This window comes from Agelaius phoeniceus, chromosome 4 (assembly GCF_051311805.1).
Source record: "Agelaius phoeniceus isolate bAgePho1 chromosome 4, bAgePho1.hap1, whole genome shotgun sequence".
Taxonomy (NCBI): domain Eukaryota; kingdom Metazoa; phylum Chordata; class Aves; order Passeriformes; family Icteridae; genus Agelaius; species Agelaius phoeniceus.
The window spans coordinates 46,993,688-47,016,195 of record NC_135268.1 but is presented as its reverse complement, the minus strand read 5'-3'; the positions used below and the strand labels follow the sequence as shown (position 1 = coordinate 47,016,195).

Here is a 22,508-nt window from a genome sequence, read left to right as displayed (position 1 = left end):
CTTGCATACACGGCTTTTGCTTTACCTATTAAACTGTCTTTACCTCAGCCCATGAGTTTTCTCACTTTTACCCTTCCAACTGCCTCCCCCATCCCACTGAGGGGTGATGAGTGAGCTGCTGGGTGAGCATGAGTTGCCAGTTACTGCATTTTATAATCAGTTCCACAGCTATGGACACAAAACTGTGAACAGCAGGAATGGATGCAGCAAAACTGAACAACTACTACATGCATAAATGCATTTGGTTAAGTATTCAAAAAAGAGGAATCATAAAATGTATGTTGAGAATTCATGAATCACCCCTAAACGCCAGAAACAAATGTGTTTCTGAGAACCTGGCAAATTCTACTAAAAGAAAAATTAAAAATCCCAATTACCTGCATGTTTTTAAAAATTCTCAGACTGTTATCATGCATACCTTAAGAGAATTTATTTTGTCTCTTACCACAGTAAGACAATTCACCTTTAAACAGAATTTGTCCTTCTCTTCTAGAAAAGCACTCAATTTATCTCATCAACTGCTCACAGTAATTAATTTGCCTCACTTCAGAGTAACATTATTCAAAGGTAACTTTAAAAACTAAAACGTTACATGTACCAGTGAGCAATGTCACCCAGATTAAAGACAAATGAGTATGATAAACCCAAAATATATACTGACTTAAAATGCAGAACCAGCACCAATGTATTTATCAGAGTGCTCTCACAAAAAAGAAGTAAAAAAGCAGTTAAAAAAAATGCAATTATTTAGATCTTTCATAATACTCTTCTGATTCATGTAGAGGCTGTGAACTCTAAAGGGTCTCCTGCAATCAACTGTGTTAATTCAGTTACACTGAAACTGATGCTAGGCACTTTATAATCCTTTCTAACACAGTGCTGACTGCATTCTGCATTTCCAAAGGAAATGTTTAATATAGAAGTCAGACCAGTAGGAAGCAGTTGTGCTAAAGAAACACCAGAAACATTAAAACAAAGCATATATCTGTCCTACAAAGCCAGAAAGGCCAACAATTAATTAGTACTCCTATCAGAACACCAATCAACTACAGACAAACTGATATGCTACTGAAAGCAATTTGTTACTTACTGGCAAATGTTCAAGTAAGGGAGTTATACTTTCAGACACATATATTATATTTCCATCTGTCATAATTGCTAAAAAAAAACCATCAAGAGCCTGAAATTAAACATAATGGGCAGTTAAATAAAAAAGAAACAGAGCATACTACAAATTTTAAGCTATATTCAATACAGAAAATAATACAGACCAATTTTACTTTAGTTTATTACAGAAATGGGAATGTAAAAATCCTTAATCTTATTTTTACACTAAAAGCATTACAATTTCCATACTGTTCTGTTCTTAAATAATCTGTGGTTTCAGAAGCAAGTACATATATAGACAGCCACTGTTTTCCCCAACTCCCACTCTGCCTTCCTGTTATTTTTAATTCCGTCACCATTTTAGACATCAGAAAGCTCATAAAAATGAGCTAGAGACAAATGCAAGAAGATGTGGGAAAATTATGAGAAGAACAAGTAAAACAGTCAGCAAAATCAATGAATTTTAGTATTTAAAAATCTCAATATTCCCAATCTCAAAGAAAGAAACTTGCAGTGAGATTTTATTGAAAACTTGTGAGATACAATATTGACTGCCTTATCTTCTACTGAACTCAAATTTCTTTCCTCTGAATACAACACGTTTCAGTTGAAAAGTACCAACAAAAGGATGACAGAACTGTATTTCTAAACAGAAAATTTTAAAGCTCACATCTTCGAAAAAACCTCTTACATCAGAGGATTCTTTAAAATATTTTTTGAATACCAAAACCCTGAACTTTTTTTGTATCTGCATCAAAGCAAAGGTTTAACTATGGAATGAAAATTAAAAAAGTTTTTGTTAATTTGTAATATTTTTAACTATTACTAAAAATTGTTTCACTAACAAGATATAAATTACTTATGCTCATTTTTAATGAAAAAATAGCTTATACTTAAAGTTTCTTTCTGTAGTTTTGTAACTAATCAAGTAATCTTCAGCAAAGTAATGTTCTCACAAGTTTTGGAAAGCATAGCAAGTAAAGAAATTAAAACACTTATTGCTCACAAGTTACATGGATATGTTATGCCTTTTTCATAATTAGGATTTTTAACTTATGCCTAATAATTTTTTCTCTAGTACCTTCCTTATGTTGATAATTTAAAATATCCACTTGGACAGTAAATACCTTAATTTACGGTCTTGCTCTGTTACTATGTTTATTTAATTGAAAATATAGTTCAAAGAAAATCTGCTTTTCTGAAACATAATTCTGAAACTCTGAATATATAGGAATTTTGATGGTTTATCTTCATGAAAACATATACTTACAACCCAAATATGAGAATAAAAAGGTATGCCATCAAACTGAAAAATTTCATAATGGAATGACTCCTGGAGAGGAATTATTCTACTCCCAAAAAACCAGAAATAATATACCTCTAACATTAACTGTGTGAACTCTTCATTACTAAGGAATGTTGGTTTCCAGTCCTGTCGAATTTCACTGGCGTCTGATTGTGCAGTAATTTCTACAATCAAACACATACACAGTGTAAGGATTAACACTTCCAAAAGCCATTTTTTCCCCTAAACTACATATACACATTAAAGAAACAGCAGAAGTTCTCAAGTCTCCTCTGCTGTTCATTCATTACATGTAGATATTGCTCCTTAAAAAGAAAATAAATGTCTTCTCCTCTGTCATAATTAAATTTGTTTTCTCTTTCCTTCAACCAGTTTGTGCTGCAGCCCTGCCAGGCTTCAAGGTAATACTGAAGTAATGGACTTTGATAATGAAAAAATACTATGCTTTCCTCTGAGACTGTAATAAAATGTTTTATTAAGAGTGTTGTTTACAAAGGTTTAGAAAGCCAAAATTCCTAATCTGTTTATGTAATTTAAATGGCTAATGCTCAAGTATCTTGGCAAATCCTTGTCATTCTAACCCTTGCAAAAAAAAAATGTCATTGTTGTTTCTCTTCTTCCTGCTCTTTTCTGGTTAAACTTAAAAAAGAGAAGTTTTTCAACCAAGATTGTTAAGTGCTGTATGACAGTCTCCACTCTAGAATTCCTACCTGTTACAAACACACAGATGAACCTGGACACAGAAGTAGAGATTAAGCAGAAATTCCTGAAGGAGTTGAGAAGTATATAGATTAACTTCCATATACAGGTGAGAGAATCAACAGCTGCTAAGCAAAGCCTGACCCTGGGTTCTGAAAGTGATGCTTCCTTATCAACCGATAACCAGAACAACAAGAAGCGAGACCTCACAGTGCTTCAGTTTTGATGAATAACAAGGGCATCACAGAAGTGCTGGTTTTAAGAACAATCTTGGACAAGCAATTAAGTATTCAGACAAATCAAAAGAACCAAACCAATTTTTAAGGTTTTTGATTTTTAAAGGAAAAATCTGCACAAAGATCATAAGCTAGAGTTTTAGTTAAGGTGGGTTAAAGAGCCAGAAAATCTGGAATTGAGTTAAAATATGCAAAGGGCTGGAGCAGTTTGTAATTTTGTTTACCACACCGAAGGGAAAAAACTTTATAAAAGAGCTTTAGACTTAACTAAAAGAACAGCAAACAACAGCAACGTCATGCAAGAAACTGGACAAAAGTGGAAAGCTGCAAGAAGAGGTGAAAAAAACAACAAATAAGACTTTCCAATTATCAGATCTCACAAAACATAGAAATTAATCAGGCTCTTCCAATCTGTTTTGAAATGGCAGCACAAAGCAGAAAGAGTGGGCTGGAGAATAAATAAAACCTAAGCATAACTCCAAATGTAGCTTTTCAGTTAGCACAAAGATACTGAACACTGAAGGGCAAGTCAAAGGACACAAAAATGAAAAGCTCTGCCACCAAAGTGGAGGCAAAATTCCAGGAACTTAGTGCATTCATTCCACAGAACACAGATAATGTTCACTTTAAACTGGGAAAGTCTGATTCACTGGCTCATTCTAGCCCTTATAACCATCCTACTTCAGAATTAAAAAGTCTGTCTTTTGCACTAGAATGGATTTATGCTGAATAAAAGCTGAAGTTCACACCTCTTACACACCATTCTGAAATAGCACAAGTACAGGTGTTCTTTTATATTTTCCATCATTAAAGCAAGTATGACAGAGGCAAACAGAAAGCAACAGAAAGAATCTGTTTCACTTGGTACCTTCAGAGAAATACCTAGAAATTCTGTCAGAAGGTTGCACTCATAGATAAATGACAGTAGAGCCACGTTCCAGAGCTAGGTAACAAAATGAGCATAACCAAACTTGCACATTAAATTTCAGTCTTCAAGTTCTGTATCTGAAGTATGTCTACACCAGCACTGAGAATTCTCTAAAGAAATTGCTAGCCAAGCCAAGATCTGTACCATTTCTCTTTGAGTTGTAGGAGTATCAGTCTACTACTTGCAATTATTCTTCCTGCAGTTAAATTCCTCATTATTTACTAATTCTAAAAAATTTCTTGTTTACAAATTCAAAGAAAGATGACAGGCAGTATTAGTCAAAGAGAAGCTCCCAGTGATACAATTTCAGTATGTTTAGCCTCCTATATTTCCCCAGTGAGAAATCCACACTGGCCAACAACCAATTCAGCTAGTTCATCTGGAGCTGGTGCCAGAGTACCTAGCTTGGATAACGTGGAGATAGTCCAGAAAGAGCCAGAAGCAATGCAGTTAAATCCTGATGGCTGAACACAGTAGGATTTCAACCATAAAGCACCTACTCAGTGCTGAACAATCCATTTATTGCTAGGTCATTCAGCTTTATTGTAACATATCCACGCACTTCAGAAGATAAAATATTCTTCTGAACTTTGCCAACACTTTGTCCAAAAACATTTTAATGTAAAATAGTGCACAGCAATGCTAGTAAGGACTGGCAGCCAGAGCTTTAGGGAACTTAATATGATATGTGCAGTCACACAGAGCTGCATTCTGTCACACCAAGTGAAGGACAGAAGTGCCATGCCTTAAAAGGCAACCATCTCCAGAGCTGCTTTTTGCCCCTTTATTAAAAACTCAAATCTCAGAAAGCATTTTGAAGAAAAAAATAATATGACTGGTGCTGCTGGCTGGCTGACACACATTTGTTCTATGTTTTGTGTCAGGAATCAGCAAGATAAAATAATTTTGAAACAGAACTGATTTTCACAAAGCCTTATAACCTAAATAACTAAATTTTACAGAAGAGGGGCCTTCATACGGCTTTTATTTTTGTCATGAGACACAGGTATCTCAGAAAATTAAAACAGCACAATCAATATTTAATTGGAAAGGAAACCCCCAAATCTATGAATTCTCATATAAATTATACCCCCTCCTTTTTCATTTGAGTTATGTTTACAATTTTAATAGCAATATTCAGTACACATTTGGTGTTGCTGGAAACACAACACTAATGGAAGAGACATGCTAGGGCATGGAAAAACATTTCTCATACCTTAAATTGACACATATATTATTGATAATTATATAACTATTCATCCACTTAATAGCTTTACTTATTTTATAACCTTATAGCTACTTCTTTTGACCATACTGCTTTTTAGTCAGTATGTATTGCAGGAAATTAAAGAATTAGCAAAGGAGTCCATTTTCTTCAGTTTTCATCTTATTTTTGGCAGTGTGAACCACAAGGTGCCATATTAAGAACAAGTGTAGGAGCAGGAACAGAGATATTTTTATATATATAATATCTAACAGCCACAAACAAGAATACACTTGGTGGAAGAATTTTTTTTTCATGACAGAAATAACAACCTGTAATAAACTTCAGTACAACATATCTGGGTATATCCCACCATCAGCTGATGCAAACAGCCAGAGGAACAAAGCATAGCAAGGATGTTCAAGGATATTGATCATTCTGACATTTCACACAACCTTTAAATAACAACACACACACATACACTCAGTGGCTTATACATCCATGCATACATCTTAAAATTTTTTAAAGTTTAGCTAATGTATTTGTAGATTTTTTCCCAGCTAAAAGGAAAAAAAATGCAAAAATGCCTACACTCCTGGTCTCTCTGCCCCAGTACTTCACTTTCTCTTGTCAAGCAACCAACTCAGAAACATTGCTGGAAACCACAATGCCCTACTGCCTTATCACCTTTGTTTAAGCAGCGAGGTGTGCAGGCACTTGAGATGACAAGAAGGAGCACTAACTTCTCTTGGACTAGCTTTTCAGTGATTTATCTTGCTTCATGTAGAACCCAGAGCAACAAATCAACTGTTCAAGTCCGGCTTATCTAAATAACCTAGTAAGTATTTCCAGCAAGTACTTCCAGTCAAAGGGATCAGCAGTTTTCCTGTGAAGCAAAACTTTTAACAACTTGCACCAACATCTGTCCAGAACAAAAAACTTCGTGGTTATTTAAAAAATAAATCTTCTCTTTGCCAAACAGATTTCATTGACAACTATGAGACAAAACAAATAGTCCTGGCTCTTACACAGTTATATCTCTGCTACCTAGATGATCTTCAGAATGTCTTTCTCCAGAAGCGCTTCACAACTTTTTGACAAAATCCTTAAAGAAGCTGCAAAATTTTTAATATTTTTTGTAATAATGTATCACTTAAAAAGTTAAGAATTTATAAATAAGATTTATTGTTACCTTTGTGCTTCCGTAAAAAGTCAATGCTCTTCTGCAGCACAGTGGATTTATCCATCTTCCGAGCATTACCTGGAAGCATGGAACCCAACTCTTTGATAAGCACATTGAACTGATCTCGACGTTTCTTTTCGGACTTGTTTCTAGACACTCTGAAAAGCAAATATGAAAATGTTTTATAAAAACTGTGAGACTTTCTTATAAGCTGTATACTACTTCCAGGTTCCTGAAGCAAACAGCTCCTTTAGAATTTCTGCTGTGATAACTGTCACAAAAACACCTACTCCATATCTCAGACAATATTTTTGAAGAATGGCTTCCTCCTCAAGGAACAGTGCAGTGAAGCCTTTGGAATAAAATATCCTTTTACAAAACACAAATAACTGAACCACAATTACAAATATACAATATACCTGAAAAATCACAGTAGAAGAAATGCTGTTGAGTAATATGCTTATAATTAGGAGTAACCATTTTATTGTTTAGAAATCACACTGATAAGTTAAAGCCTAAAGTATAGAACCTTTCTTAGCTTTAAGTAACTTTGAAATTTACCTTTTTGCTTTATCTTTGTCATCTTCTTCCACCAGCCCATCAAAAATGCTTCCATCATTTCTGAAAGAAACAAAAAGAAATAAATGTTGGAGTGGAAATTCCTCTCCTTTAAAGTCCAATAACAAAGAAGGAGGAAGGGGAAAGAGCTGACCATTCACTATCATCATCTCCATTACATCAAGAAAGCAACTGTCTCACTGTGATGTCTCACAAGGACCATAATCAGTAACCTGGAGCTAAGTCTTCTATGTTCTGTTTGCATTTACTAAAGAAAAAGCAAAAAAAACTTCTATTTCTGACACAACTGTTTCTCAAAAGAACTTACAGCCCTATACAAACACTTAATTGAACAATGATTAAATATGGTTTTGTATCTTTTTGATTACTTGCATTACCTTTCCCTTTTGAAAACACGAGAGAGGACATATGTGATTTATTTTTACTTACTGACAATTTCCATTCCAATTACTGAATATGTATTTTTCTTGAATTCTGAAATCTATTAGTGGAAGAGTGCTAAGGAATATGCTATACTTCATCCACATATTCAATTTCATAAATACACAATTAATATAAATGTTAAACAGTAACTATTCTTTATATTTTCTTCCTCAATAAGTATCACATAACTTTCTTAGCTTGACAACTGTCCATCTACTGCTAAAGAGGTGTTAAAATACCAAAATAAGAATGTGTTTTCCTTTAAAGATGCCTCAGCATCCTTCCTACAATTCCTTTGTTTCACTTCCTTTTGCCTTTAAAGTGAAGTCAAAACTGTTCTTCTGTTTCCCAAAACTGCTGTATAATGGACTTTCACATGTTATTTCTCTAACTTCTCCCTGCTTTCAGTCTGTTTAGTGCTGTCCACACTGAGCTCTGTCTGTCTACCCTGAAATTTCTTATCCTAATGTTCCCTTCCCTTAAGCCAAGTAACTTTTCTACATTGCTTATCTCATCTCTCTGATTTATAAACCATCAGGCAATTTTACTGTACATTATGATAAGCAGTGATGTTAGGAAGTTACTATTTTGTATACTACTACATAAACATCAAGCTTGTAGAAGCAAGTCATATATTTAAAAGGCTGAAGCTGCAGTGAGATGCCACAGAATTTCACTAGAAAAACTGATAAGTTAAACAAGCATTATAGAAATTTTACCTTTTGCTTTTCTTCTTTTCTTTTAAATTGTGTTTAACTTGACACAAATTAGATGCAAGTTTCATTTCCCAAAGTCTCAAAAATGGTAATATACAGGATATTAAATACAGATGTTCACCTAAGCTGCTAAGAGAGTGCAGCTCAAGGAATCAAGCAGAAAACATACCTCAGCTATTACTTTTCCCTTGAAATAGGTTAGCAGGTCACTTTACTATCATCTACAGCAACACTAATCATTTAAATGTATTTGCTTTTCTTAATCAAAAACTGAAGTACTGAAAAATTAATAGTTCAAGTAAACGTTAAAAATCAGCTCAGCTTGCAGAGATGTTGTTCCAACACTGAAAACAAGTAATGCATTTTAAGATTAACCTCAGGCAATTGAAATCACTATTTCCAGTGACTACAAAATGACACATCTAGCAACTACCAAATTAACTTTGTCAAAAATAACCAAAACCTCACTCTTTAATTTTTGCATAAGTTAACATCTAAATGTACTAACTGTATTAAAAAATACTATTAAAGAACTGAACAGCAATTCTCCCAAAACTCTCCGTATCTATTAACATACCTGTCTGCAATGGAGCTCATTTTATGGGTGCTTATGGTAAAAAACATAAAATAGCACACTTTAGTCTTGTGGTAGACATTTGTACGCTTGCCTGTAAGAGAAGAAAAAATATCAAAATGTGACTGAGGGAAAAAAAAAAGTGTTCTTTGTTAAAGCATACTGACATTTTCATTTGCTCCTAATCCTCCCCTCTCTTCCAGCCTTCTGCTCTGCCCTCCTACCTTCTCTAAAGCAGTCTCCATTACCAACATAACCTGGGCCTTAATACCTCATTTTAAATGACAGAGTTCAAGAGAACATTATTAAGGCTGCAGTAAATAAGTCTGTACTAAACCAATACAGACCACTTTATGACTCTGAATTCAGATATAGCTTTTAGTTTATATTTGAACTTTTTCCTAAAGAACCCTCATAAGTTTGAGGGCTGAACAGATGTTAAATACACTTAGCAGTACATTGTATTTAGAAATACTGCAAACAGAAAGCACTTAGTCTTACAACTATAATTTATTCTTACTGTACTTTTTCTTGAGCACATTGTTATCACAGACATGTAAAAAGATAACAAGATACTGATTAGACTGTGATCTATGTACTGTGAGAAATTTAATCTGACTATATCTTAAAGCAGTCACTTACTCATGACAGGAAGTTTTTGGTTTTCCAGATGTGCATTTGACTTTGACTTAAGAATGTGAATGAAATATTAATAGTGAGAGAAGGAATACAACACAGGTTATGAAAAGGCTAAGCTTAAATTCAAACATAAACCAATAGAATTAAACCTGTTTCTTTCATATGAAAAGTCAGTTTTCAGAGGCTGCTCAAATGGAGCAGCAGGATTGTAACATTGGCACTGATTAGGGAACAACTGTTTGCAATATGTTTTATAAGAGCTGAACTTACCAATCTTCAGGAATTTTTAGCAGGCTACAAACTAAATAGTTAATTTAGTGACTCAATATTTTCTGAAAAAGATTTGTTTCTGAGAGTACGAAAACCAGTGGAACTTGCAGTGTCAATACCACAAGAAATACAGCAGCAAAAGCCTGAGGAGTGAACTGAGGAAGAAAGCTTGTGATTAACCAAACTATCTCTGCATCTACAACAGCCACATACTGTGTGGGTTTCCTTCACAAGAATAGCATTTTTCACCAGAAAGTTTCATAACTTGAGTGCAGCAGGAAAGTAAATAGGAGAGCTGTGTTGCAGTAGAATCTCTTTCAAAGCATATCACAAGGCATGCTGGTGTTTCTGCCCAAATGGCCCACTTCTTCAATTAGTATAGACCACCTCTGCCTTGCCTTCACCTCCAAAATCTAGTGCTATGAAGACACACTGGCAGCAAACCACTTCTTCCCTCCAATTCTTCCAAATAACAACTGCACTGGCCATACTGACAAAATAAATTCCCCAAATTACTTTGCCAAGTAACAGAGTTGTGGCGTTTAAAACCAGCCATAAATGGCATGAGAAAAGTGAATTGTGAAGAAGTGTCTATTTCAATTTTTCACAAAAGTGCACAACAAGAGACAGGTTGCTCAGCAGTAAAAGCTAACTATTGTGACTGGCATGGAACTAAGTTTACAATCAAGACAAAAGCTATAAACTTGTTTTCATTTAGCTTACATGGTAAGCACTAATACAACTATGCACTAATTACACTTCTAGCTCTGTGTTAATTTTTATACAGAAATTGCATCTAAAATTATAGGGATCAAGAGTAACATGAAATTCTGTAAGACAAATTATACACTTTCCCTAATCTGCAAAAGAAAACCACCTGTACAGCTAAATACAGAAAACTTTTACTTGTGACATAACTGACATATTCACTATGCAGAATCAGAATTTAAAAATCAGTATTTTTCACTTTAACAGAGCACTCAATTCCCAGAATTCAACAAGATCATTCATTGCAATCTATAGATTCTATGTCAGAACCGACAACCTAGATCTGGTATCCAAGACAAATCGTTTAAAGTACTGAAAAGTACAGGAAATGCACCTGTAGCACACTGGTTTCTCACCTTTCAAGGTCCGACCCTTCTCTCTTTGCATCCAAATTTGCAAGACTCTGAACACTCTCAGTGCTTATACATGCCAAGGATAAGACTGCAGAGATAATGCCACCAAAACCAGTCAAGCTGAAAGCAAACTCTAGGTAAATAAAGGACTATGTCTATTTTCTAAGATTCAAATTCAGTCATGGTCTGGAGAGCAAAAGACACTACTTAACACTGCTACTCAGCCCATCAGTGTTGATAACTGAAAGCCATGGGAACCTTATCAATTATAAGAACACAGTTTTACCTTTTACACTTTGGGACTTGTTGAAGTATGAGTTTTAGGGATGAAACCTGGCTCCCGTGAAGAACAATGTGGAGTTAGAGGTATCCTCTTCAGCAGAAAATAAATTCCAAACTGTCAAAAAATAACAATGAAGAACTTGAAAATCAGTGAATTTAAAAATTATCTACTTCTTCATTTTATAATAAAGACAAGCAATTGTTTTAACGAGCATAATCTCTAAATGCAATATTCTGCTTATCAAAACTAGCTCAAGTATTTTACTATCTGAATTGACATTGCTTTAAAGCTCTTCTTGATAAGCAAGACATTCTGACACAGTTTTATCTTGGCCTTAAGCTATCACTTTATGCCTATATCTTCAGCCTTGATGTCCTTTTCACTTTTGAATTTGGTATCACTCATATCATGTACTTCTTCACATCCACTTACACTACCTTCAAAGTGTATTTATACACCATTATTTAAACATCTTTTCACTGAAGGTCTTATTAGGGTCTCTTCTGGCTTCCTGTGTTACATCTCCTCTCCAAGTCTCCAGAATTATTATTCTCGGGACTCCAGCAAGTGTAGAATGCTGCTGCTGTTCACAACTAGCAAAGTTGCCCAGTTGCATTATTGCTTCTTCCTCAAACACAGCCATTAACTCCTTGTTTAAAAATCCACTTCAAAATCAATTCCTAGAATGTATCACAAACTTGCTTCACAACTGAACTTCTTCCAAACAAGAACTCAGCACTGACATAAGTGATTGCCTACTTCCAGTCTCTTTATACCATTACATTTCATTTATAGTCACTTCCCTTGAACCATGCTGCTTTCCACATTTTTAAGCTACATTAAATCAGTTTTTTCCCTCTCCCTGTTTCTATCTGCCTTGCTTACTGTCCTGAAAATAAAACAAATTCACTACAACGTGTACTTCCTCCATTTCTAAAAAATGTTATTTTAAAGTATATTAAAATCTAAAAAGGAAGCTGGAACCTATAAACTAAGGTTATGCTATTTGTAAATTCATTGATGACTTTTACGGAAAACACCAGAATTACCACTCATTTGATTTTAAAAGTTAAGAGTGCCTTCTCCTGCACCTAACAGAGGTTCTCAAGTGGTTAAAATGCAGATGCAAACATTAACATAGAAAGTTAAAGCATAGCAGAACAATCTGCCAACAGGAGAAAAACAATTACAATGTGATTCAATGAAGCCACTCATTCTTGCCTGGCCAAATAACCTGCTGGCCCATTGACCTACTTTTTTAGGTGTTTACAGCCTCCTCTCCTATTCTGTTTTGTTCCATTTGACAAGTGCAAACATTAATAGTGACAATGAGTCCCATGGAAGTCTGCAACATGAAACCAGTGTTTTTAAACTGCTTGGAGTGGAACAACTCTGCCAACTCTCACCCAGTGCCTAACAGAGTTCTAATGATGAAAATTTTAGACCTCCTCTCTGCAGTATGTAGAGGTGCATTTCTTTTAAATCACAATTACACACTTAAGACAAACTCTACAGGTCCTAATCACAGAACCATCTTTTATAATTTCAAAAAGTGAGCTCTTACACATATTTCAAAAAGGGATTTTAAGAAAAGCAGGAGAGGAATACGCATATATCATAAAAGAAGACAAGTAAGCTTAAGTCAGACCAAAAGAGAAGCTAATCACAGTGGAAAAGCTTTTGTTGCCAAAACCACATAGATCTCTAACTCAGTAGAAATGGCATGCATGTGAAAGCCAGCAGAAAGGTTAAAACGCCTACATGCCAGCACTGGCAGTCTTAAGTGTTCAAAGGTCATCATTCTGTCTCCATAACTCATTAGTTTTTAGAAAAATAAATTATGTGTGTCTGTCGCTTGACACTACGTGTTTTAAACACATTCAGGCATGTTTACCAACTTTTCTGTAACCAAGGTGGCTAGAAACTTACTATCTTAAAGGAAGCTGAGGTCCTCAATCAAAAATCTTAGTTGCTGCCATGGATGTGCAAACCATTACTACACAAAATTGCTCAATCTGTAGAAAAATTACAAAAACTAGCAATACTGCAAATTCTGCACGATACTGACTTATCACTCACGGAAAGGCAATAAGTTATTGGGTCCCAAGTCATTGTTTGGCCAAATAAAAAAGGTTCTCAATAAGTTACAGGGTAAAAAGTCATAATACAACATAAAGTAATAAAGTTAACACCATCTGATAAAGAATTCCATTTTTTTAGACTGAAAGAATTTCAGTACCTTCAGTCCAATTTTATTAACAATATTGGATTGCACATTGGTAATATTAAATATTGAAAACAAATTCAAAGATTGAACAAACTCTGAAATTACTGTACAGTCTTGCTAATGACAAATGTTCTGTCAGGATTGCACTGAAAAATGAGTGGGACAATGGTGAATGCATTGCCTGTATTTCATTTTGTACAGAGCCAGTAACTGAAATCCCTATGTCTCCAGCACTTCACCATAATGGTAACACTGAAAAATATTTTTGAGGAAGAATAAGTATTGCTCTTGTACTGTAAAAAATATTTTTGTACAAATGCCTTGATTTATGTCAAATTTATATCATGGCATACAAGTAATACTTAGATGATTTTGCAGATTACCACCCCCAGAAATAATGTGAGGTGGCTTGTATTATTAAGGCAAATAATTTTACACCAGGATTATCACAGGAAAAACATATGAAGCAATACAGTTTTCCAGCCCTACAGTTTCTTCAAACAGAAATTGATTTACTTCTTTAATACAATCTGATTTCTCTGCTATAATCCAATTTTGCCAGGGGAGCAAAATAGTTATTAAAATCATTGAGGATTAGCTGTAGAGAAGATCTTGTTTAAAGAATCAAAGCCACAGCACCCAGTGCCCTGCAGAGCTCTTAACACTGGTCACTCAGCAGGGTAAGAAAGACCAAGAGCAGAAACATCACACTGAGCAAACAGCTGAGCAGAACCTGACTCCCAGTGTAAGCACAGTGTCAGAAGCCCTCTTCATTATAGAGATTCTGAAGATAATTATAAACCTTTCTGACACTTCTTTCCACGAGCTTCTGATCACTTGGATAATGAATTTCTGGGGTTTTACTCTACTAGGACATCATATCATAATTAGGACAAGCAGAGATCCAGCCATTATCTCCTGCCCAGAACAGAACATCACTATCATTCATATTGTCCATTTTGCTTTTTGCTTCATTGGATCACCTCCAGCCCAGACATTTTTCTCTTTACCTTCCTCTTTTTTGGAGGTGGAGTAGAGGGGAGAAGAAAAAGAATTTGTCCTGCTTTATTTCTCTCCAGGAACCACAGCATTCTGTAGAGCAAGAGATCTTTAGACAGGTAAACCATAAGCACTTGCTATCTAATCACATATATTTTGGCCTAATAGAACAAGTAAGCAGCTTTCAAGGTAGTTGCTCCTTTGCTTGCAATGGTATATATACCAACAGAAAGCAAATTAGGGCAATGACTGATTAATCTTTTCTTGCTGATCAAAGGCTGTCTGTGAAAATACTGGTTTTGTCTCCTTTTTTACCTCAAAAAAAAAGAAAAAGGGCAATTGGAAAAAAATCAAAAGATGGGGCTTAAAGGAACTTCAAGGAACTCTGCTCAAACTTTGCAGCTGAAGAGCTGGTTATTCCAGCAGCTGGGAACAGTCACATATTGCAAGCTTTCCTCTACCACACCAATAAATCAGTTTTTGGTCTGTGCTTGCACAGAAGAGATGACAACATCCTAGAAATGTCATTTTCTGAGATAAAACATGCTATAGCAGCAGGTGTTCATCTTCCAGTGCTTCAGAGGACAAACAATGAGAGGGCTGCTTGTAGCATGGATGGATCCCAGATGGCTTTTAATAGGAAAATTTTGAGTGGCCATGAGTAGTCTGCTGTGAATGAGCAGCTTCCTTAGGTCCATCACCTTCTCAAGGAGTATTCAAGGATATATAGTGGAGAAAGTGCAGTAGAACAGAAGACTGGTGGTGTGGGTTGCCATTACCTGAATAGCAGCCTCACATCTGCTACTGAAGGACTTTTGGTAAGAGGGTAAGTCCAAGCAGTCTACAGGAGAGATTACATGCCTGTTAGAAGGCCTGTTATGGTAGTAGTTAGTGATATCACCGATTTAGTTGATTTATAATGACATTTGAAAGAGTGCATACTATTTGTGTACCATCATACACAGTCCACAGCAGCTAAAAGAGGCTACAGATCCCCTTGAATAGCAGAAAACATGACAACAGAGGTAAAGAGAGGTTAAGTTCTTAGAAATGGTTTGTCACACAGATGTGCCCTGGTCTACTCCCTAACAAGGTAATGGACCTAAACAAGCTACTCAAACAAATTTGCTCAAAAGTCACCACAAATAATATCTTCATAGAAAAATTAATTCTGAGGTTTACAGGAAAAGGCAATTCTCTCCTGCATGCTTCATGTATTAGACTGTCCCACCACCAGGAGAGAGATTTCTCTAGGAATTGGGACTGACCACATTTGCAATTTCCATCTCTCTAGGTCACAGAAAAAGGAGACACTCCTTTGCTCCAGATCATCTGGGCTGATCTCTGCTTGACCAGCTGTTCTGCAGCCACTCTTCTACCCTCCTCTGCAGTCTGTATCTCTTTCCCCTTACTCAACACAGAGATGGCCCCATAGCTCCCTCCCAGATACAGTGCAGCTCCCTAATCCTGGCCCAGACTGCGGTGAAGATGCATGCAAGAAAGCTCTAGTAAGCCTCAGACCTTTACCTGAGCTACAGTGATTACACACTGGTGGAGTTTGCAGTCCAGAGGGATGTGAATCAGGTGAGCAGTAAAGTTAGGCCTCTGGAGCAAGCCAGTACAAACCCCAGGGAAACTGCCCTCAAGGACAAGGGAGAGCAACAAGCTGGCTGATCTGTAAGGATGACCTCCATAGAGCACAAGAGCTAATGATCTCCAGGCACAAGAAATCAGGCAAAGAAGACAAGACTCTAGCAAGGATGAGAAGAGCCTGCTGGTCAAACTAAAGGGCAAGACATAAACGCATCCCTCTACTCTGTCCCAGGACAGATATCCCGGGAAGAGTAGAGGGATGCAGCCCAGTTGTGAAGGAATGGGATGAGGGAGGCCATGGTGAAGCTGGAGCTGAACTTGACAAGGGATGCAAAGCATAACACAAACAACATCCATAGCTATATTAACCAGAAAAGGAAGGTCAAAGAAAGTGTACACACCCACTAAACAAGGCTGGTAAACTGGTAACAACAGATAAGGAGAAGGCTAAGGTACTCAACAACTTCTTTGCTTCAGTCTTGGCTTGCAACCTCTCTTCCTATGCTTCTTAAATGGATGGACTGCAAGACAGAAACTAGAGGAACAAAGTCTCTTCCACTGTAAGGGAAGATCAGATTCGTGATCACCTGAGGAACCTGATTATACGTTAAGTCCATGACACCTGATAAGATGCATCCTGGAGTCCTGAGGGAATTGGTTGATGTATTTGCACAGCCATTCTCCATATTATTTGAAAAGTCATGGCAATCGAGCTAAGTTCCAGGTGACTGGAAAAAGGGAAACATTGAAACCAGATGATCTTTACGGTGCCTTTCAACCTAAACTATTTTATAATACATTCAAACTTGGCCCACACTTGCCCATGTATCCCACTGATCCAGTCTCTGACTCACCAAACTGACTTCTCCAAACATCCTCAGACCTGCTACCTCATCAGGAATTCTCTAGCAATCTGGGCTCTTGGCCTGAGCCTGGCTTCCCTCCAGTTCCCTGGGGGTGACCAGGAAAGCACTCAGCAGGTTGCCAGGTGTCTAATAATTGGTTCTTGGCTGTGGGGTGCTGAAGCACCTACCAGGTCTTTTTCCCCTACATCCCTTTCCAGGCTGTATTATCTTCACCTTCCAAGATTCCAGCTAACCACACTTACAAACAGCTGAGGTGTTGTTTATGTGCCTCCATCAAACCACTAACAAAGATACTAAAAGAAAGTGATACAATACAAATTTTCGGAGTCGTCAATAAACAAGCTCCCCAAATCAGAAAAACAAAAAGGACAATAAGAAATAGTACCAACTCAAGTTTATAAGATAAATTTGAAAGGCAGCATTTAGTAACCTAGCCATCAGAACCAGCCATTATTCTTCTGTAGTCTCGTTTAAAATATTTTCTCAGTTATTTGTATACAGTTCCTTACAAGAGATTCCCTTCCTTCAATAACAAAGCTGTAAAAGTGAGTGAAAGAAATAATGTTTGCAAATCATGTGCAACTAGTCTGTCCAAAAAAAGACAGTGGCTACATGTTATGATCCCACTTGCTCCCATTTTTTTAAGGCCCCACCCTTCCTTGGCTTCCACTGGAGGTGCACATCCCTTTAGCTCTGGTCACATACTGAAGCAGATTTATGAAACTATGTGTTTAAAAGAATACACGTATCACACAATTTTAATAAGAACAAAATAATAAAGAAGACATTTTAAAAGTGTGGCTCCACCTATCTTTGAAAATTGGCACAGCCAAGAAACATTACCCCTCTATAAAGAGCAGGAACATCTTAGCTACATCTCCCACTCCTGGTTCCATAATACGGTACCCTGGGTTAGACTTGAGTATGTGTTGTGTTTGCACATCTAAAATACAATATATATTTCATAATCAAGTCTGGCTTAAAAGTACTCCTACTGTCTCTTTAAATGGTGCTTAACACAAAACCAGTACTTCACAACAGGAGTTTAGGTCAAGATGAGCCAATTACTAACCTGTTAGTGTTACCATTCAAAACTGAAAACTTCCACATCCCTGCGGAAATCTCCATTTCCTTTGATGGAATGCTGAGAAGATACAACCTGTAGTCAGCTAACCCACTGAAGAACAGACCCTTAATTAAAGCTCACTGTGCTGAAGAAAAAAGTGCAATAGATGGTCTAAGATCTGCAGTCTGCTATTCTCTAACAGGACACATGTAAACTTGGTACATTTCACAATGAACAAATAAAACCAAACTTCCTTCTTCCAGTCTCTTAGATGGAATTGAGAAGGTAGACAATTGACAAGTTTTTTCCAAAGTTCAAAAGATGAAAAAATTACACACACACATTCTGAAGTTTAAATTCACATTGAATATTATAACTATCCATAAAATTATTTACTACCTACAAATAATTTTTTCTACAGAATAAAGTTATCAGACAATAAAAAAATCTTTACTTGATGATTTCTCAATATTAACAGAAATTTAAAGAAAAAACTTTAAAATAACACTACCAATATATCTATCCTGGAGTTAAAAACACTTTGATATAATTAATCCAATTAAAAATGTGCATATTTATGAAACTGAGCATTATAAATTTTAGATGTTTGGTATCATACACAAATGTTAGTTTAACAATCAATTTTTCTAAAGTGGTTTGTCACATTTTCATCAAAGCAAAAATACTATGAAGAATCCTAACAAATGAAACCAAAGAAGAAAAATTTATTAAACATTTAATTCCTATACCGGAAAATAAACATGGCAATTCACCAAGAAATGAGACAGATCAGAGTCAAACATTGGTTTTCCTCTACCCCAATAATAAAAGGGAAGAATGACTAGATACAGAAAGTCAACTACTTTTTGAAAACTGTCCTGGAGAAAATTAATTATCTATTTCAACAGACATAATTATTACACATTCAAAGCAAGATAACACCAAGAAAATTCTTCTTCCATTCCATGCAAAATTTCTGTTTGGTGTTGATATAAATGCAGGCTTAAGTTTAGAAAATGAGACTTTATCATTGTTGCTATTACTGCAACAACACTCAGCTATCCACCTCAATTACTCTTCCTGAAATACATGAACCTACATATTACATGAGCACTTCAACCGCCAGACTTTTAGCATGCAGGTATGTCTTAAAAGTTGGGAAAGGAAGCTAAAAAGAGATAATGAAATTCACACAATTGAATCTTTCCAAAATTCAATCCTAGACCAGAAAAAACCACCCAATTAAGATTTATTAGCTTTTACATTCAAATGACCAGTTCTACTTTTTACATAAAGAAAGAGAAAACTTCAGTCAAAATTTCCTGCTGTGTTCTCATTATGCCATTCTGAAACTTTCAGAAATCAAGAAAGTCAACAGTTGACCAAGAGGGTCTGTAAGAAGAGATGCAAATTATTTCTGCACCTAATGCCTTTATGACAGAATCACAGAATGGTTTAGGCTGGGAGGGACCACAGTGGGTCACCCCATCCAACCTCCCTGCTCAAGCATGGTCATCCTAGAGCACAGTGAACAGGGTTGTGCGAGACAGTTCCGGAGTACTTCCAGTGAGGGAGACTCCAAAGACTCCCTGGAAATCTGTTCCTGTGCTTGTTCACCTCCACAGTAAAGAAGTTCTTCTTCTTCTTCCTCTTCAGTAGTTCTCTGGGTTCTCCTTTTTGCCATTTCTGAAGAGCAGGGTGACATCTGCTTTCTTCCAGTCCTCAGGTACTTCTGATTGCCCTGACCTCTCATGAGCAGCCTCATTATAGAGTCCATCAGCTCTCTTAGCACTTGCTGATGCAATCCATCCGGGCCTATAGACTTGTGAATGTTCAATTTACCTGGGTGTTCTCTAACCCAATCCTCCTTGACCTCCTTGAAGGAAAGTCTTCCCTCCAACATTCCTTTACCCAGGTCTCGTGAATCAGATATTCTGGAGAGCTGGTCTTGCCAGCAAAGATCAATGCAAAGAAGTTGTTCACTGTCTGCACCTTTTCTTCATCCTCTGTCACCAGGGTCCCTTTCCATTTAGTAAGACGCCCTCATTATCTTAGGTTTTTCTTTTGTTATTTATGTATTCAAAGAAGCCCTTCTTGTTGTCCTTGACATTCTCAATCAGATTTAATTCCAGGAGGGTCTTGGCCCTTCCTGCCATGTTTCTACTTTGACAAGTACTTTATATTGATTCCAAGCAGTCTGCCCCTGCTTCCATTTCCTGCGTATTTCCTGATTAAACTTGAAAAATGACAACAGTTTTTTATTCATTCATGCAGGTCTCCTGCCCCCTTTGTCCAACTTCTTGCTTATTGTTCTTGAGCCTTAAAGGAGTCATGCTTGAATGCCAACCAGCTCTCTTGGACTCCTGTTCCCATGGGATTCTTTCAAGAAGATCCCTGAAGAGGCAGAAGTTAGCTCTCCTGAAGTCCATGGCTGTAATCTTACTTGCTGCCCTGCTTCATCCTCACCCTTTACAGTCCATAAAGGATATAGTTTATGAGTCTTAAATCAGTTTTAAGAGACATCAAATTATTTTATATCATCAACTTACTCCTTTTAGATACAATTATCTAGTTATCCAGAAACATCTTCCTGCTGCTCAGTTATGCCCACATGAAAAAGTGATGGGAGGGGTCAGAGGGGAACTGGCACACCAGTTCCAGACAACTAAAAAACATGCCAGACAACTAAACAAAATGAACTCAAGGGATTTTTGTAGGTGGTTTTGTTTTGTTGGGTTGGTTTTTTTTTTTTGCTTGTTTTGCCCTCTTTTCTGTGGTTGGTTTTCTCTAAATAGGAGACAAAGACTTATTCCTAACTCATGGTCAGGGTATTTACTACCTAGAATGTGGGAGAAGTAAGACTAAGTACTTCCTCTGAATCTGTCCACAGATAAAGAATTACCACATGAAAGACAGCAAGAGCAATACCCACAGACCACACAGGTAACTACATGGCTATAGAGACCAGGCACTTCACACCCTAACAGCTACTTTTGTTTGAAAGCACTTTTACCAATCTCCTTGATCAAGCCAAAAGTTTGTGTAATGTTAGCCTTTGATCATTACTCTGACCACTCATTTCCACGGCCACATTAAATTTCCTCTCTTCAGCTAGCAAAGACAATCTGATGAATGATTTATACCAACATCAACTACTTGTAACACTTTAAATTGTGCAGGTATACCAAATGGACATAATTTTTTTTTAATTGACAACAGTTGCTAACAGCAACGCCCAAGAATATATGACAGGTGTTTTAGAAAGCCAATATTTTATTTGAAATTTAATTAGCTATATCACACAGAAATGCATACATGTAAGTAAAAACACGTCTAAAAATATTTAGTGCTAGTCACCACTTTACTTTTTACAAGTTGATTGCACAATCCATGATCTGTGCAGCTGTGGAAGTGCTTCTGGTACCTAAATTTCCCAGCATGGGTGACTCATGCACAGCTAAATTATTCTGTTAGGCTCTTGTGAAGAGTGGACTGTTTGCCTGCCTGAAAAATGGAGTAGGCAGTGTATTTCACTGGAAGCATCTTCAAAATGAAAGAAGTGAGACTTCACATTTCCATAAAATGAGACAGTTGGAAAATTTTAAGCTACAACACTGAAGTGCAGTCCAAGACAAAAATTACCAAACAAGCAGCTCCTCCTCCTCCCTACCTCCACCCACCACTTTTCCCAGAAGTCCTGCACATCATTTTGAAGACCAGAAAATGGTAACAAAAGGAAAATGAATGAGGTAACTGAAAAAGGGCAAAACAAAACATGGGAAGCACTAGGGGATGGTCATTTCAGTGTATTTCCACTGTAAGAGAAGAGCAGGTTTGGGACCACCTGATGAAACTGAATAGGCAAGTCTATGGGACCTGATGAGATGATGTTGCCATACCACTCTCCATCATACCTGAAAAGCCATGGCAGCCACACAAAAACCCTGTTGACTGGAATAACAGAAACATCAGTCCTATTTTTTAAAAAAAGGGAGATATGAAGATCCAGGGAACCACAGAACAATGAGCCTCACCTCTGCGTCTGGGAAGATCATGGAAGCAATTTTAAGGCACATACAACACAAGCAGGTGATCAGAGACAGCCAGCACAGCTTTACTGAGGGCAAATCATGCCTGACCAATCTGGTGGCCTTCTATGATGGAGCAACAGCTGATAAGGTTAAGACCAAGCAATGTCATCCAAAGACTTCTGTAAGGCTTTTGACATGGTCCCACTCAAGATCTTTTTCACCAAATTGGAGAGACATAGGTTTAAATGGTGGACTGTTGGAGGGAAAACTAACTGGATGGATGGACACAGCCAGAGAGTTGTGGTGAATGACTCTATGTCCAAATCAAGGCCAGTGACAAGGGGTGACTGTATCCAGCTCTCGGATCCTCAACACAAGAAAGACATGGATCTGTTAAAGCAAGCCCAGAGGAGGCCACAAAGATGATCAGAAGACTGGAGCACCTCTCCTATGGAAGA

The 22,508-nt window shown here is 36.8% G+C and overlaps 1 protein-coding gene across 14 annotated transcripts in view; it reads right to left on the bottom strand.

Moving 5' to 3' along the window:
- CLOCK (clock circadian regulator) overlaps nt 1-22,508 on the bottom strand; it is a 64,385-nt gene that overhangs the window by 23,957 nt on the left and 17,920 nt on the right. For 11 of the 14 annotated variants that reach the window (XM_077177535.1, XM_054633604.2, XM_077177534.1 and 8 more), the window contains exons 4-9: nt 11,272-11,382; nt 8,959-9,049; nt 7,225-7,284; nt 6,673-6,821; nt 2,486-2,577; nt 1,091-1,180 (exon numbers count right to left, since the gene is read on the bottom strand). In XM_077177535.1, the coding sequence (XP_077033650.1) occupies nt 1,091-1,180; nt 2,486-2,577; nt 6,673-6,821; nt 7,225-7,284; nt 8,959-9,005 (438 nt within the window). In that variant the 5' untranslated portion in view covers nt 9,006-9,049; nt 11,272-11,382. Of the gene's footprint in view, nt 1-1,090; nt 1,181-2,485; nt 2,578-6,672; nt 6,822-7,224; nt 7,285-8,958; nt 9,050-11,271; nt 11,383-18,025; nt 18,098-22,508 lie in introns of those variants that run through there. The other 3 variants (XM_077177524.1, XM_077177536.1, XM_054633609.2) reach the window with 3 other exon arrangements.